This window comes from Athene noctua, chromosome 2 (genome assembly GCF_965140245.1).
Source record: "Athene noctua chromosome 2, bAthNoc1.hap1.1, whole genome shotgun sequence".
NCBI lineage: Eukaryota > Metazoa > Chordata > Aves > Strigiformes > Strigidae > Athene > Athene noctua.
Window position 1 is genome coordinate 82,631,950 of NC_134038.1, and position 18,414 is coordinate 82,650,363.

Consider the following 18,414-nt stretch of genomic DNA (forward strand, 5'->3'; position numbering starts at 1 on the left):
CCCCACCATGCTACCTGGTACCCTGACTCCAAGCACACACACACAGAAGAATTTTGCTTATGAATTGCATCCAAGGGCATGCACTGTGCTCCTCAGCAAATAAAGTGCAGTTCTGCATTAAAACAGATAGAACCATATCCTTGCATAAGTCTAGGACTGCAAGCAGCATCTAAGCTGCCTCTAACTCTAATGCACTCACCCCGGTGGCATCTAGATGGCAACAAACAACTACATCCATACACAGTCGAAGCAAGTCAAACCACACAACACAGACATTAACTACTTTGACTCTATGGCTGCACATTGGGAAAAAAAAAAAAGAGATAATAATCAGAAAGCACATATCGATTGTTAGATAATAAAAACAATGATACTTACAGAAGACTGAGCTCCTTCAGAGCTAAATCGGTATGCTCCAGAGCTATTGTATGTCCCCACTGAGCATCGGTAGTCTGGTGACCACTGGCTACTGTGCGAATTAGAGAAGGTCACACTGCTACCAGAAGTAATAGCACCATCTTCATAATCATCTTGGTCGTAATCATAGTCTCCATCAGGAGAAATAAGTTCCACAGAATTTGGGGGTCTACATGATACATTTTCTGGCATGCAGTATGTGGATTCACCACTTGAAGAGTTGTGGAGACTGACCGCATCATGAGTAGGAGGTATAAGCATGGTGTTGCTAGCAGCAGGAATTGTTGGCACCACAGTATCATTCATATAGGGATCCTCTTCGGAGGAATCATCGCTTGTTCTGATGCCACTGGTCCTTTGATCAGAATGGCCATGCTCACTTGGGTTGGGTGAATCCTTAAATGCATCATCATCAGCTTCAAAGCCCTCATCTACCTCCTCCTCAGGATATGGCTGGCTGAAGTTAAAATTGGGCTTTTCACTGCAGGCATTTCCAGTCTGTTCAGTCAGTTCAGCAGCATAGCCATTGCCCACAGAGAGAGACCTCTCAATGTTTCGGACACATTCATCAATCTCATCAAAGTTCAGAGATTCCAGGAACTCCTGGGCTGCTCGACACGCTTCATCCTCAAGCCGCCGGAGTTCTTCGTCTCGAAGCTGCTGCAGCCTCTGTAATGAAGCCTCTGTCAAGGACAACTCCTGCTGCTTCTTCACACGCTGTAGGTCTTCAATTTCTTTTTCGAGACGCAGGATTTCTTCCACCTGCCTGCTTTCTTTCTGCTTCTCCACCTCTTGCTTCAGCTCTGCCTCTTTCTGGGCTTTCTGAATGGCGGCCAGTTCCTGCTTCTTTCTCTCTTCTTCAGCCTACATTCAAAATAAAATAAAAATAAAGTCCCTCAATGCAAGATTCGTTTAAAAAATTTATTTATTTCTAAAGCACTATGCTCCCACCATGCTGTAATTTAAAAGGACCCTTATCCCTACATGAAAAAGAAAAAAATGAAAGCAAGATTACATTTGCTCACAGATACTTGAAAGCTCAAGTACCTGCAGAAAGTTCAATCTTTGCCAGAAATTAAATGAAGCATGAGGTGAAATAAATTTCCATGCAAACAACTGTATCAACTTTCCTTTGGCTTTATCTGCCAACTCCTGTAATAAGTTTAGCCTAAATGCCACAGATGCCTTTTATTTTTTTTAATGTCTGGGTTGAGATACTCAAATAAACAGGATGGCTGAAAGCATTAAGAATATCATTTACCTGCTGGGCAAGACGCTCTGCTTCTTGCCTTTGTCTTTCCCTAAAAGCAAGGGAAGAAAAGAAGTTAGTAAATCAAGCTAAACATGAGCTCACCACATGCCTTTGCTAGGGCAATAGCTCAACTTACAGAGATCATCTGCCACATGGAAAAGACAGCCAAAAATAAGGTCACCAAGGACATATTTGTGAATATGAAACTACCATTATAGCTACGTGCATCTTTTAGCAAAAGAAACAAAGGTTTCCAGAATCACTTGATCAAGAATAGCCTGAAATAAAGGTTATTCAGACCAAAACCTAATATGGCACAGAGAGGAGAGTGATGTAAGACAGCATACTGCACCTTTCTTCCTCCTTTTTCCTTCTTTCCTCCTCTTGTCTCCGCTTCTCCGCTAGTTGCTCCCTGTAAACACGTCGAGCAAGCTGGCCTCGCCGCTGCTTCTGAAGAATTATGGCTGCTTTCTTCAGGCACAGGAACTTTTTCCTACCACTGAAAGCTCTGTAGTTCTTCTGTATCACAACCACGTGGTAGAGAACCTTCCTATACCGCTTTCTGGAAGAAAAAAAAAAAAATCTAAGAAAACAAGGACTAACGAGCAGTTGTGAGAGGTCTTGCCATGGTGACCTGCAATAATGAGCCCATGGTTGCACAATAATTTATTATTTCTAGTTCTGTGATTGTTTCACCATTCTTGTTCGCATTCTCCTCCCTTTGAGAGGAAAGAGATTCTCTCATTTCTATGACAGCGCTGTCTGTGTCTTCATTAAGAAAATGCACATTACCTGTCTTACATGTTCTTATGCCCCTGACAAGTAGATGCTAAAAGGACAGCTCTCTGTGTGTGCACACATGCAGAGAAAGAATATACATAGATAGTCATCCCACACCTTTCAAAAGAAAGATCATGAACAGCAGGATAGCTCTGTTATTAAAAAAGGAATACAGTTTTTAAGTAACATACTGTTCAGAATATAAGGACAGGACTAATACACACATGAAGAGAAACTACCTCATTATGCTAACAAGTTTCCTTAATCTGTCAACTGATTTGTAAAAAAAACAGAGAAATAAACAGATGGGATGAGCAACTCCACCTAATACATAATGCATGAAGCCAGGTAAACAAGTGAAACATTAATCAGTTACCTAATGTCATGGTTCTTTAAGAACCAAACCGATTAGTTTTATTTGTCTTCTCATTTCTTACCATGATGAAGCAAAGATAAATCTGAATCTCAGCTGGTAACTTGGGGCAGCCTGCCTAGGTGCCATCCAGCTCGAGTTCCTACCCTGGGTCTAATGCCATGATACAATTATATGGATACTGGCTGACCTCCAAACTTCCATATTGTCCTATTCATTATATTGAAACAATTAAAACTCCATTTTGTTTTATTCATGGGTCTAGCAAAGATACCAGCCAGTATTTTCAAAAGCCACTTACAAGATTTGGATGCCTGGCCTCTAGGAAAAGTTAAGAATTGTGCCAGAAGGATTTAACTCCATGAAACCCCACCTGTTTATTCCAAAGTTTGATTATTAATATTCTCATCTAGTCACTTACCGGGCTGCATAACCTAAGATGTGTGCTCGGATAATCATTGCTGCCTTGGTGACTTCCACCTCTCGCTGTTTCTCCAACTTGTGTTCCAAGGACTCCCGGAGAAACACCTACACAAGAAAACTTCTGGCTTAACAATTTGCAGACAGCATCAAACATAAAGGACAGCCAGGGTGCTGCCAACATCAGTCTGAGCAGCAGGCCTCAGCTTTGAATTCAGAGACAAACATACCATCTCCTCAACAGAAAAGAAAAAAAAAAAAAAAAAAAGCATTGCTTTTAAGAGAAAATACCTATAGATAATCCTCTCAGTTTGGATTTCAGTGAGAAAAGCCTGATTACACTAATGAAAATTTTAATTAGCAGCAGGTTTTTTCCAAAAGCAACCTAATTACTGGATTCATTAAACAGCCTTTCCCACTAAAGAGTAACACAGGGCAAAGAAGCTGTAGGACTTAGCATGAACTTCCCGATTTGAGGGGCAGGAATATCATGCCGATAATTTAGCTGTTTCACAGTAACATCAAGCTTCATAACCCCTTACAAGCCTCACTGCTTCGAATGACATTGCTATAATCCTGCAGAAGAAAGCAGAAATGAGAGTGGTTTCATATTCGGGTGCGGTAGACTGTATTTCCCCTACATGGGGAGACAACTGCCGGGGCCATGCACCCGCCCCCAGCCCTCCGCCCTCCTGCAGGCAGGCCACTCCCCAGGCTCTCATCCAAGCACTAACCTGGATCATTCTCCTGGACTGCCTAGTGCCTTTCAGAGGCAGCTTTATCACACAGCATTGACATACACTGAGCTAACCCAGCTTATTTTGCCATAAAGGAATGATACTGCTTCTCCAGCCAAGCAGAGGCATGGGGGATGCAGCTTCCCTCTTCCATCTGCCTTGACGTCTACTCTTTACTGCACCCTCATGAAGTCTTGAGCTATCTGCTGCCAGCACTTTTTCCAGGTCTCAATTTTTCCTTTTTGAAGGCTAACTCTGCTGGTGTCAGCTATAGGTGGAAGCAGCCTGGCATGCTGCTCTCTAAGACATGAGCAGCTGGAAATATCCAGTTCAGTGGCACTTTGATTGTCTGGGATGAGAGCCAGGCTGCACACCACAACGTGGCGATGAGGAATGTGCATGGACAGTGTGGGCTCTGCTAAGGGAGGAGGGCTGCAAAGACATCTAAAAGCAGGAATGCTTCCTTGAAGTGTTTTGGTTTTTTTTCTGGCTGTGGGAAAAAAAAAAAAAAAGAAATATACAGACTTTTGGGGGTGTTCAAGTAGGAAAAAAGGTAGTACCTCCCAGTGTGTTCAGGAGAACAAAGAGCCCAAAGCTAAAGTAGCAGCACTCCTGAGAAGAGGTACAGTTCTGAGTTTTGAAGGTAGCTAGAAAGGGACTACATTTTACCACAAAACACCCAATGCTAAGGAACACAGAAAGTCCCACAGAAGGTCTTGAAGTTCCAGTATCTGTGCTGCACTAGGCAGCTCTTTCTAGATAAAGTTTTTACTCACAGAAAAAGCCTTTCTTTGCTCTACACATACTGTCTTTAAAAACACAACAAAATGCTGCTTCAGAAAGGTATTCAGCTACTTCCTGAGCAAAAATGGATGTTAAGCACATGTTAAGCCCAGGTTGATGCCTTTTCCTGAGCAGGTGCATTGCAGCTTGAGATGTAAAAGGCAAGAAAAAAAATCACACTGAAGCTAAATCATCGCAATGCTGTTATTACCTCTTTTAAATAACATGGGCAGGATAGTGCCCCATCCCATGTTCAGTCTGAAACCAATGCCCTCTTGTTCTCTTCTACAATAAGCTGTTTATGAAGACTCTTACAAATGTGCAGGCAGCTCCTGGGGAGGAGGAGCGCAGGCCCCAGTAAGGGAAGTTGCAACAGAGCTCCAACTCCTGCTGAGATCCCGATGAGCATCTGGTTAAAACAATTTCAGGTTCTGATAAATATATGTCCTTAAGATGCCAAACCACTCTCCGGGGTCTGTGCATAAATACTGTTAATATACTACATCTGAACATATAATGGGAAGCACAGTCTAGCTCTGCAGTGAAACGTTATCACTGTATTATTTGTAAGCCATCATCTACAAAAATGGCATGAAAGATTACTTCAGTTGCCATTTTAGATTCTATCTCTTAGAGTAACTGTAAAATGATTAAATCAACTTTCCCAACAGCATCTCTGAGACTCCTTAAGTGTGCAGAGAAATGGAGAAAACCCTTCAAAGCTATGTAGTTGTGGGGAAAAGAGGACAAGGAGGAAGGGTGTTTCACACAGAAATCAATCAGATTTTACAAAATATTTTTGCTATCTTATGTTAATGAGAAAGTTTTTTCACAATTCTAACAACTAACAGGAAAACTGGAGTGTAACACGTAATTCAGTTACATCCCTGGGAGTGCCAACAGGAGTTACCCAGAGAAAAAAAGAACAGAGAGGAAAAAAAAGAACATCTGCAGAAACCTGGGGGATCATTGGCAGTGATGGCCTGATGGATGTAATTCACTCTCTACTCCTTTGCACCAGGCGTTTTTAATATTTAGGAAATTTCAGATCCTGCAGTGGGGAATCTACCCCTGAGTATGCAATGCTTTCACATCATTTGTTAAGTCCAAGAGCACAAATTTGCAAAGAGGGAAGTTCTGCACAGAGCTGTTGTTCAAAATGAAAATTGCAAAATGAGCATGCAAAACCATCTGGATTGCTTTATTTCTCAAATTAAAATGTCATTCTTTTAATTAGAATAATTTTACTTTTTTTTTTTTAAGAAAAAAATGTTGTGTATAAAGGTCAGGTTGTCTGGTAGGACATATTTCGAGGTCTAATGTACCTCTGAAAAAGACTCTCAGACTAGGATGGCAAACACACTTAGAGCTCAACTCTGCCATATGAACGCTGGCTAAAATTCCTCCCCCTGATTTCAGCCACTGAGCAGGTATCATGCAGGTGGGTTTATCAGTATGAGTAGAGCTCCATTCAGAATAAAAGTGTTACCTCACATGCTCGGTACTTCTAAAAATGATAAAATCCAGCTACCACATTTTAAGTTCTGATCCTCACCAGCACTACTGCTTGTGAGCAGTGGCAGAAAATTCAAGTGGACTCTTTCTCCATGAAATCACCAGTCGGTATCTAAGTGCCTTAGAAAGCGAATTTCTCAGCAAAACCCTTAATTGTTGCTATAAGGTTTCAAGAGTCCCCGTGGGCATGGACAGCTTTCTTTAAGGCCAGAAGAAACTACCGTTACAACTACATCTCTGCAGCTGTGCAGTCTGAATCCCGTCCCCTCAGCTTTGTATAGGCATAAGCCCCACAATATGGACAGTCAGATTTTTACCTTATTTTTTCCAAGCTGCCACTCAGTGCTTGTGTTGTCATACAGACGAAGTAGGACGGCACATTTCTCATTTAAATCTTCAGGCAGAGTTAAGTTTCTCATGAGGACTTTATACCTGGCAACCAAAAAGTATTTATTACTTCATTTAAGAGACAAATTCAGTTTTTACCACATGATTTTTTCGTTATCAGGTTTTCACTTTGTTCCTCAACATGGGAACACTGATTTGGTACCCGTGACTCCCATCTGAAGTACACAAAGTCAGTGTGTTTACCTTTTATAAAAGTCTTGAAAGGGCCTCCGGACTGGGAAACCAGCCCTCCGAATCCTGACTGTCTCCAACATCCCAGAATAGCGCAGCTGGTTAAGCACCACTGTCTGATCAAACTGGTCTGGCATCTAAAGTGAGCAGGTTCAAAACAAGGATTTTAATAGCAGTGGTTAGAGATGTCAGAGGAAATAAACAAAGGGCAAATTACAGGAATCTGAAATGCACAAAAGCTAAAAACTGGCTACACAATGTCTTAAAGGACATTAGCAATTCTGAGCATAGAAAAACATATCTACAGGATGAAAATAAAGGGGTAATTACACAATATCATTTCCACAGATGCAACATTTATAGTCACTTATCCAATCAGCTCTCTCTTTCCATTCCATGTATATTTGCAGGCCATTGCTGTGCAAGAAGAAATGGCAGAAAGATCCACAGGCAGTTAACAGGTCAACAGCTATAAGCTTGACTATTTTGTTTCTTTTGCAACTGAATTTGCGGTCTCTGTAGATGATCTCAAATGCTGAAGATACACAAATCCAGTGATGTGATACAATTTTAGAAAAAAAAAACAAAGCCAGAGGGGCAAAAAAGTTTTAATTTTTAATGTAGTGACAATTCATCTACTATGGACAGAGACGGAAGTCTGCCAGTGGTACCTCAAATCTTAAATAGGCTGTGTTTCAAAGAGTTTCTATTTGCTGATATTCTGAACAGCAGAAGTATTTTAATCTGTAAATAGAAAAAAAAATCTGCTTATCTGAAATTTTCCCCTTAGTTTGCATGTAGTTTGTCCAGCATAATTTTTTACTTAGAAAATAGATGACCCTATAGTGACTCAATCATGAAAACTTGCAGATACTTATCAGTATGTTCCTGCCCTTGGGAGCCTCAGGACTGCTCTTGTCCCATCTCAGAGTCCTCCGAGTCACCTGTGCTTTTGCCACGCTTTTAGATAAACCAGCCACAGCCACACAAAGCTACTCAAGGTAGAGCTAATTGCTGCTTTGCAAAATGCTGCCAACCCCCATACCAAAATAACACCACATGTAAATACACCATTTAATTCATGAGCCCAAACATCCACTTTAACCCATCAGTTGACACTCCTGCAGTCATTTGCAGGGCTGGAGTACAGTGCCTAGTACTTTGCAAGAAGTTGTTCAGAAAATGAGATCTCACAGATACAGTCAATGGTTTATGAAAGGTCTGAAGTTCTTCAGCTGATGGAAATAACGCAAGATCAAGCCCTGAGCAACTGCAAATCAGAGGACTCTCTTGGTATTTATTAACTGGCTTTAGTCATGCTTCTTGTTCAACTTAGCGAATAAATGGCTCCCCCAAATTTTAACTTATCAAAAGTACTTTCAGGAAATCACAGACTCAAAAGTTAATTTAAAATATCCAGTGTAAACTTTTCCATCAGAACCTTTATACATAAAACAAAACACTGTGTGCTAGTGATTATACCTCTGAGTTGTTAATCAGGTAGCTTCAAAAATACTGATATATTAGCCTCTACTTCCCTCCTTCAAAAGGCAAAATGTCTAAGCCAAAATCTCACTATTCTTCCTTTCATAAGTTTATCTTCTGGAGCAGAGGTGGGATGCAGCAGCCCTTCTGCACTGAGCTGTCACAGAGCTGCACCAGCAAACACTTTGTCAGAGCTCACTGTTCCTCCGACAGTGTAATGCTTTCCAACCCCTTTCTTTGGTACAGGGGCTAAAATTCATATGGGAAAACACTACTGCCTATTCCTTCCTCCACAGTCAACAGCACTGAAAAAAAAATTAAAATAATTTGTGTTTTAAAAAGTGGCTGGTCACCATGGTGAGCCCTGCCCTGCCTGGGGTAATTAGCACTGCGTGTCAGCAGGACCTGATCCGGCCAGAGCAGGCGGACGGGGGCTACAGTGAAAATCTGCCACCTCCAGCAACTGCTTTTGCCTTCCCTCTGAGACCAGTGCACTGCATCCCAGGGAGACTCAGGCCCTACATCAATTCTGCACCATTCCAGCCACTGTTACATTAATGGCTCTGTTACAAATGTGATTTAACATTTCATTTCCATACCCACATGTATAAAAAATTAATGTTCCAGAGAGGAAAAATGCCTCTGAGAATGATGTGAACAAACTCCTCCTTCTCAACTGTGTTTCATTTGGATTTTGTCATCACCAGTAAAATACACCACAAGCAAAATCTTTGTATTTTAGTGAACACACAGTATGAATGCCTACAATAAAGGTATCAATACTGTCATGGCTAGTATTGCCAACAGTGTTTTCCATACGTGCCTATGGAAAGTCAGATGCACTAGTGAGCTAAGCCTTGCAAAGCCTGACTCTGTGCAGGTGGTTGATGATAACTGACAGAAAAGGAGGGGAATGGACACAGATACACATACAAATCCCAAGGAAAAACATATTCACTTTTTACCTCATGTAACCCAAGGATAACGTGTGCCACAGGAAGACACAGGCCAATATATCTTGTTTTCTTTAACACTACCCCCGCTTTTAGTCCTTTAACTCCACGCATACTCATTCTCTCAAAGGGTAGTGTTCTTCACGAGACTTGCAAACAAAACAGCATTTTCGGTGGGTTGAGGTAGGGAGGCATACCCATGGGTGGGAGTGTGGTTGTTACAAAGTCAGGCAAAATTTTGGTGACATGACAGACGTCTCTCACAAGGCAGCCTCTCCCTCTGCAGGGGAGCACAGATGGCTGCTGCACCACCTAATCCTTTTATTGCCACCCCCAGGCACTTAGAAAGTCAAAAGTCAGCCACAGAGCTGGCTTGAAAGATCATGTTACTTTAAAAAAAACACCTTTCTCTTTTCATCCCTGTTCTGAGTCGTGCAGGAAAAGCAACATTTTCATGACCTTTTTCCTGCAACTGTGGAAGTTAGAAACAGTCCTGCTCTGTCACCAGAAGCTGGGATTGTCACACAGTCACCTAACTTCAGATACCTGCATTTTTAAAGAAAAGCATGAAACACTGAAAGAGATGTTAACAAGGTATCAAAGCAGGACAACATAACGACCGTCGCAATTTTAATTACATAAGCAGCCTACTCCTTCACTTTACATTACTAGTTTTTTAATTACTCACAGACACATGAGGCTATTAAATTGGAGGGTCACATCCTGCCCTGGCATTTCGCTGGAATTACATCTGCAACAAGTCTGGTTGCTTTGAGTAACCCGAGAGAGGCGGTAAGAGATGTGCCGGACTCATCTCTTTTGCTTTTCAGTATGGAGTACCAGAAGATGCACCCCCATCACTTGGGGCTTTTTGACTGAGCCATCACAACAACTCTTCAGTGCTCAGCAATGAGGAGAGCTGCAGCCAGCCAGAGAGGGAGCTGAAACCCTAAACACTAAAATACATCCAGGGTTTCCCACATCTGATGAAAATAACCAGAAGTAGTAACAAATGCAGTCTTGTGCACACCACCACAGCATCCAGCATACCCCCCATAACAACTTGGTGATACATTGCACCTCGGGTAGTTTTACTCTGTGGATGAAGAGGATTTCAGCCTCAATCGTATAAACACTTTCAGGCAGGGATAACCTTAAGCATAACTTAAGTCAGCAGGATTCCTCATATCACATATGCATTTATTGAACCAGAGTACAAGTACTGTATATACCTCACTACTAAGCTGCAGACACTTCTAAGACAGAGAATGATGATGATCTCCCCTTGAACGATGCTCAGTGCAGCACTAAGCAATTAAACTTACAATAGTATAAAATCTCCATGCAAAAGGTTACCTATGCAGCTGATGCTCAGTCTTGTAGCTTTACTGGTGCTCCTTCAGACTTCCTGCGATCAAAGTAAGCTAACTTTCAGATTTATACCAAAGTAACACAGGACAGAACTCATCTCTGGGGTCTGCTAAATTTTTACCTGTGTTGCTGTAAGAACTGGACTTGTTTCACAAATAGTAGAAGAAATTGTATTCTGTAGGAAAATTTCAGATAGACAACAGAACCATAACTGATTTTAAAACAATATGTCTTCCAAAGTAAAAATTTGAATTAATTGCTAAGAGTTCTACAAAGTAAGATTAAATTTATAAAAGAAAAGGCAACAGGAAAGGAAGTCAACAGATAGCTTCCAAAATTGTCTGAGAGATGCAATCAACTTTAATCAATTCAATTTTCCAATAGATATTACACTTCTATCAAGGAATGGCAACACTAAATCACTCTGACACAGAAATTGCCAGACAACAGCTAGACTCATGTGGGTCACAGCCACGTTAGGGCACTGAGCAATATCAACATAAAATTAATAGCTACAAGTCAGGTCTGTTCTACTTGGTAAAGGTGTTTTTTGTGGTGTACTCCTTCATAGCACAACTTGTAATTTATCATTTCCTGAATCCAAAAGTCTCCACTGAATTTGCAACAGACATCACCGAAGACAAGGCTTTAATGTGACCTGGAGTCTCTGCTGGCGAGACTGTGGCTCCTTAAACTGCTAAATGTTTGCTCTGATGTGTTGTGAGCCTCCTAAAGGGCAAAGCTTCTGCCTGAAATCACAATTAGAAGGAGCCATTAAGACAGACTTCTAACACCTACACATAATTTTCATGATAAAATAGTTCCTTAGACTACAGCCTAACTGAGGCTCTAAAAAACACCATCCCTTTTCCCTGGACAGCAGCCTTAGTGGATCCCCAAGCATCCAAATAACACACAGAGAAGACAACATTTTTTTGTTCTGTACATCATTTGCTCCATTCAAACAGAGGATTCCACACACAGGAATTCCTTCTTCCTCCCTGAAGCTGCTTCAGAAGAATACAGGCACAATAATGACAGATTACAGCAGCCTCACAGATTTTATGTAGGCAGGAGGAACTTCACAGAGAGATTCGGGGGGGGGGGGGGGGGGGAGAGAAAAAAAAAAAAAAAAAATCCCCAGACCCTTGTTTCTAGTCTTCTCTGTGAGAACTGAGTAGGACTACATCAACTTTGCCACTGTGTCTTAAAAGGATGATTTTCCTGGCTTAGTGAAGTTTTTTGTGTAAGTCAGGTACAGAGAAAGAAAAGATGAAAAACAGGTAAAAGCATGAGAAAAAGTAATGTTTTGTTTAAAATCTAATAACTTTTCTTAACGTCTTGATTTTTTTTAATCTGCTCTTTTACTCCTAAAATGAAGTCTTGGTAATTTCACTTGAGAAAAACAGCAGAAATTAAAAGAGATCAGCCTTCCCCTGCTTTATAGGGGGGTTTGAACTTGTTTTCATATCCAAACATCTACTGATATTTATTCAGAAATAGGGAGACTTATTAAGCCAGATCTTTCTGAAACAGTCCCCATGGTCTTCTGATCTCAGTCACCAGATCCATGAGTCAAAAGCAATGCCAGGTTTTCCTCCCAGACAAATTTGAAAGGTGTGAATAAATTAACTTCTAATATACAATCTAGCTGAACTGATATGAATATTTCTGCATGCCCATGGTTTGCCTTTTTGAACCCACACTGCGCTCAGCAATTCTTGTCCATACGTACTGGTTGGTAGCCTTGACTCGTGCTAAGCATTCAACCCAGTAACCTGGAAGAAGTGAAAGGGAAACATCTGTACCCTCAGTAGGAAAATGCACTGTAAAGCCAGGACAGGTACGGCTAGGGCAACCCACGCCCGTTCAAATCCAGAGACTTCAGCTGCAGTGCCATGCTGGTCACCCTCCTACCTCCAACAAACCATTTCAGCCCCTGGTCTTCTAGCCATCATTTTTTCAGTTGCTTGCACCATAAATTTTGATGACATCACCTTACTCAACAGTTTCAACCTCAGAATTGCTGTGTTTTCAGCACAAGGAGCATTAAAACCTGTGTGCATCCTGCCCAAGGACCTGGATCATCAGGTCTCACTGACCTAAGAATATATGTATTTCAAGAAAAAAACCCTCTACAGTCTTCTTCAGCACACAGTTAGCTGTAACTGGAACAGGTTCAGATCAAAATATAAAAATGTTTGATGCCTGCTTTGTTTTTGAAGACATTCCCTTACTGTTGCAGAGTATTTGTGTCCACAAACAGACACCATAAGAGTATAGGAGAATAAAAGAAAGAACCTGTCACAGCTAAAAAGTTTATTTGGTATTTCTACAGTATGGCACTGACAAGTCAAGGAATATTTGGATAAACCTGAAATTACAGTAAGTGTTTTGCATGTCCAAAGTTCCCCTGGCCATCATCCACACACCCACCCCAAAAGCCCATAAAAAGCCTTTAAAAATTACTAACGCTGTTGGTGGTAAAAGAGCATTGGTATATTGCAACAACACTTGTGCCTCAAAAAATTCTGCTACAAACTCCAGGTTGGATTTCACTCAAATTCAGTAATGATATGCCAGCTCTTTTACACAGACTCTACAAGTCTGAACGTGACTGTACTGCATTTATCAACAGCAAGCGTTTACATGATTAGCTGATCTTCTCTTCAACTCCAACTACTCCATCTGACCTCCATGACTCATCTTCCAGCCCTGAGTATTTCAGATAAGAGACAGACTTCTGAATTAGCCACTCTCATGCCACAGATTAGATTTGCTCGTGCTAAAAATAATACTGTACAGAAGGAACACTAATTTTAGAGTTCTTCTACAGTGACAAAACAGTCAAAGGAGGAGACTCAATAAATGAATGTGACAATTTTTTTTTTACTCAGCCTGTCACCCAGCTTATTTTACAAGCATGGGCATCTCAAGGATATTTTTAAGACAGCAGCCCATTTAAGTGCTAAGAAGCCACACATTACCACACTGACCATTTGCACTAGTGTTTAAAGATTTCAACTAGGTCAAGACATTGCTGGGTTAGATTCATCTACAAAGATACTGCAGTCATATTTCAGATCCTGCTTGTCTATATTTAGTAAAGATAAGAGCTGGAACTAGCTTCAGTGTTGGAGAAAAGATGCTCAAATGATTCTGACCAGCTTGCTGTGATTTCATGCTTTTACCAACAACTAATAAACTCACTGTCCTGGAGCTGTTTAAACTACTTTTTATTAGCAATGGTCACTTTCCTCTTGCACTGCAGAGTAATCATCTTCTTGTTTGGTTTGTATGGACTAAATGCTACCCCTGAGTAAACACACAACAGCCTCTTTGTGAACCGTTCTTTCTAAAAGTATACAGAATTTTTTCTAAAGGAAGACAGACTTTTTTCTACCTCTCTCATATGAGCCCAGAGGAGTGCAAATAACAAAAAAGCTTGTAAGGTGTGGATGAAAAGTGCATGGAAGAGTGAAAGTATGGTGGAAAAATTAAAGAAAAAAAAAGGGGGGGAAAAGAAAAATAAGGGTGGGGTCTCAGTTCGTGCAAATTATATACCTCTGTAAAATGATAGTGTTATTTCTTACACACTGGTTAAAACTTCATGGAATAGGAACTGATTGTTAAAGGCATAGGCTTGAACACTGGACATATTTAAGTTTTCTACCTGCATGTTTAGAGCTATCTATGTGATTGCCTAAGTTTTCAGCTGAAGTGAGCCCTTGTTGCTTCAATACATTATTCAGGGAGTCCATTGAAATGCACAGCGTGTCTCACAGGCTGCTTGTCCCAGAACAGCAACTGCAGGACTACCCACGTGAGACAGACAATTAAGAGCACTGGGAACAGAGGGATTTAAGGTTTGAAGCTGCTCTGGCAGGGTCTCTCAGCAGACTGACAGAAGGTGCAACGTGCAGCACAGATCCCAGCTGCAACTTTTCATGGACCCTCTTTCTACACCTGTGAGTAATCTGTTGCCATTTCCTCTGAGGTCATCCCTACTAAAGCCTCCAGTCCCTGCAGACTAAACCGCAATCTGGCCTCATTCTCCCCAGATTGTGACCAGTCAGCAGGCTTCTCCTGAAGAAAATCAATCAGGCTGCCTGATAGCCCCAGACATACCATGAAGAAACATGCTGAGAGGTACTAATTGCAAGGACAGCTGTCCTTCCTTACCCACCCCTATCAAGACAGCCAACACCAACATCACCGCTGTTCGTTACAACAGTCAAGAAAACAACTGCACGCACGACTGCTGAGGCTGCATACAGACCAATTGCATGTGGTGAAACCCTGATCCTCCATGTCAATAATGGCATCAAATAATTTACATGAACTGAGATCTCACCCTTATTTTTCTTTTCTTTTTTTTTTTGCTTTAATTTTTCCACCATACCTTCACTCCTTCATGCACTTTTCATCCACACCTTACAAACTTTTGTTATTTGACAGTTTATTGGCAGGCTGGGGATATAAGTCCATTTCTATACCTAAAAGCAGTAAATTGTCTTTTAGCATAGTTCGTCTAACATTATTTCTTCAGATAATGGTGTTTAGTATCAAGCATTTATTCCTGAAAGATAGGAAGTTTTGTCAGAGGATAGAAAATGAGGATGAAAATACTTGAGAGAATCTGTTTAATATTAATTTAATCTTACATGGCCAAAGTTTCAATACAGCTGCAAAACCTTTTCATGTAACAATCTGTGTAAGAACCTAATCCTGTGTATTTCTAATACCTAGTGTAGTGTTACTAGAAGCAATCTCACACTTGAATATGTGAAACCCTCCATGTAACTATTTATCACTGAAATGCTAACACAGTATCACTTCAGCAGTACATCCTGAAATAGTATTGCAGATAACTTTTATTCACATTATCACAACTTTCCTCGATTTCCCTGCTTACACAAAACTAAATGTTTTTTTTAGACTACAGCTCCATATGGGGGGAGAGAGGATACAGGGGTAGTGCCTCTTCTCTACTGCAGGTAAGTAGAAAGCAGAAGGTGGAAGAACCTCACTTTCAGCTGGAAGAGCTCACCATGCACGAATGGGGGGAGCCAACGTTGCACTCCACAGAGGGACAAGACATATCAACTTGTAAAGCACAAGGAGAGCAGAAAAGGACTGCAAATCCAAATCTCACTTTATTCTTTGCTTCAGTCCTGGGCACCTTCCTGCTGCTTCCCTGGATCTGGTCACACCCTGTGCCTTTAGGATCACACGCCTGAAGGCCATTTACATCTTGAGTCTCTTTTATTTTGCGGCATTGCTTTAAAGCGAATGCTAAAAATTCTCTGACATTTCACAAGTCAGGTTAGTGATTTGTGGACTAACCTGTGCTCCTCAGCTATGCGACTGCTATTTTGGAGCACATTAAAGGAGACCGCTACACTGGAAATCATTTAAATAAGAGCCACGATAATAAAGATCTGAGTAAAAAAAGTCTTCAATAAGACTTTTCAGAAAAGAGACTTCAATAAAATCCTTGAGGAGCTCGTGAATGAGAAAGCTTAGAGGCCTTGACAGTAATCTGTAACTGTGCGAAGAGCATACATTCAGCAATTTCTACTATACAGCAGATAAAGACATAAAAAGCATGAAAATCAAAGCAAGACATATCCAAACCAGAAGGCACACGTTTTTCTCACTGAGTATATTCATTGGAAGAGCTTACCCATGGTGGTAGGACCATCTAAAGCCGCCAGACACTTCAAAGAAAACACAGAATGTCCTCCTCCTTCCAGCAGGTGTTAATGGTTTCCTTACTGTTTGCCACGCAGCAGGTTAGACTAAAAGGTCTAACTAGTCCCCTTCCAGCACTCCAGTTGTGGAAAAAAATACTTCTTTTATTTATTTGAAGAAGCTTACTGCTGAATTCTGTAACCTTTGATACTGGGACTCCAAAGACCGAATGCACCAGAGAGAGGTAGAAGACTCACAGCTACTGGTCTGCAGCACACGGTGCAATCCAGAACCGCACTTCCCACATGCAAGCCTTGCCTTGTCAGGAAGAAAGTTCATTACTTATGCAAGTATTTGATGGTCCAGCAAAGGAAGTTTGGCTGAGATTTTACAGTGGCTGACTGTCTATGAAGGCACAAGCTGCAGCGCTATGGAACAGTTTAGATTAAGTCATTACAAAGCCTTCACACATTCACCACGAAATAATAGAATACTCCTCCACTTTATCAGCTCCAATTGTTAAAAATGGGAAAAGCCCTGCAACAATCATGAATCACACCTCTGTAAACTTTAAGGTTTAAAATAATAAAAAACTTTGAGTTGCCTTTAATTGATTTAAATGTGGAGTGTACGTGTTTGTTGTATCACCATGAGGGCCAGCAACTTCCTAGCTAAAAGTCAAAATCAGATTCAAGTAATGTTAAAAAATTAGCACTTGATCACATCCCTTTTTCAATATTGAGGCCACAAGCCGTTTCTCCCTTCTCCAACGCATTTTGCCCCTTCATGTGGTTCATTCCCTCAGTGGCCCATAAAAGACGCCTACAAAGCACAATGCTGACATAACACACAGACTTGTTGCTTGGTGCTTTCTCAAGCGAGGAAATGTTCCAGTGCAATTCCTACGCTAAAAAATATATGGTTTTATAAAATTATCTCCTAAGGAGCCCTTTCTCCTCTCCTTCCTTTATCAAGCCTTTTGCTTGAAAGCCGTAATGGGAAATGAGCCAGGCTTAAATCACAGCCAATATCTGATATGTGTAAATGAGGAACGCCACAAAATATTCAGCCGAACAGCTTTGGGTTGCTAGGACACCAGAGGTCGGGCAGCACTGAAAGGGCAGATTATTCCCACCCCGGCGCAGGCACAGGGCTCCATTCATGATAGAACGGCTGCTGCCTCCAGGCTGCTGCCTGCAAGGGTGCCGTGACCCAGCTCTCCTGGAGCACCCCTCCTGCCTGGCTCCCCCAGGACCCTGCGCTGAGCCCCACCCCGGCATGCAGGTCCCTCTGCACCAAAAATGCCCTGTCAGGCTGCGCGTGGTCTTTGCTGTTTTTCATCAGTGCTGAGGGCTTGCTTTAATCTGGGGGAGCTCAGGACACTGGGGAGCTGCCCGAGACCTGTGCTGCAGCAGACTGGCAGTGGGTGGTCTGGAGAGCTGCTTTAAGTTTTAAAAGTCTGAGGAAACCTGTAACACTGCAGTTAATTTACTTTTTAAGTCTAGAGAGGGGAAATTCAAATTTATGAAAAGTGACAGGGATCCCCGTCATCAGCAATGACATCTACCTGGCTCACAGCAAGAGTTGCGTGATGGCCCAGATAAATGACCCAGCTCAAGCCCATGTAATCAGTATGTTAATTACTCCTACATCTTAGATCTCAGAACGTCTCAGATAGCATCAAAACTAACTTTTGCATTTTCTTAGCATTTGGTCCTTTGAACTGCTGCTCTTGTATCCCTACACATTTTTACAAGCTGAGAGTTTGGGTTGTTCAGCCCGGAGAAGAGAAGGCTCTGGGGAGACCTTATAGCAGCCTTCCAGTAATTAAAGGGGGCTACAGGAAAGGTGGGGAGGGACTCTTGATCAGGGAGTGTATTGATAGTACGAGAGGTGAGAGTCTTAAACTGAAAGAGGGTAGATTTAGATTAGACATTAGGAAGAAATTCTTCTCTGTGAGGGTGGTGGGATGCTGGAACAGGTTGCCCAGAGCAGCTGTGGCTGCCCCCTCCCTGGCAGTGTTCAAGGCCAGGTTGGACGGGGCTTTGAGCGACC

General features: G+C 41.6%; 1 protein-coding gene across 1 annotated transcript in view; it reads right to left on the minus strand.

Annotated features, from left to right (window-relative positions):
* Positions 1–18,414, minus strand: part of MYO10 (myosin X) — a 173,095-nt gene that overhangs the window by 25,643 nt on the left and 129,038 nt on the right. The window contains exons 20-25 of the mRNA XM_074899540.1: positions 6,869–6,993; positions 6,595–6,709; positions 3,244–3,350; positions 2,022–2,231; positions 1,679–1,718; positions 379–1,281 (exon numbers count right to left, since the gene is read on the minus strand). Coding sequence (XP_074755641.1) covers positions 379–1,281; positions 1,679–1,718; positions 2,022–2,231; positions 3,244–3,350; positions 6,595–6,709; positions 6,869–6,993 — 1,500 coding nt within the window. The remainder of the gene's footprint in view (positions 1–378; positions 1,282–1,678; positions 1,719–2,021; positions 2,232–3,243; positions 3,351–6,594; positions 6,710–6,868; positions 6,994–18,414) is intronic.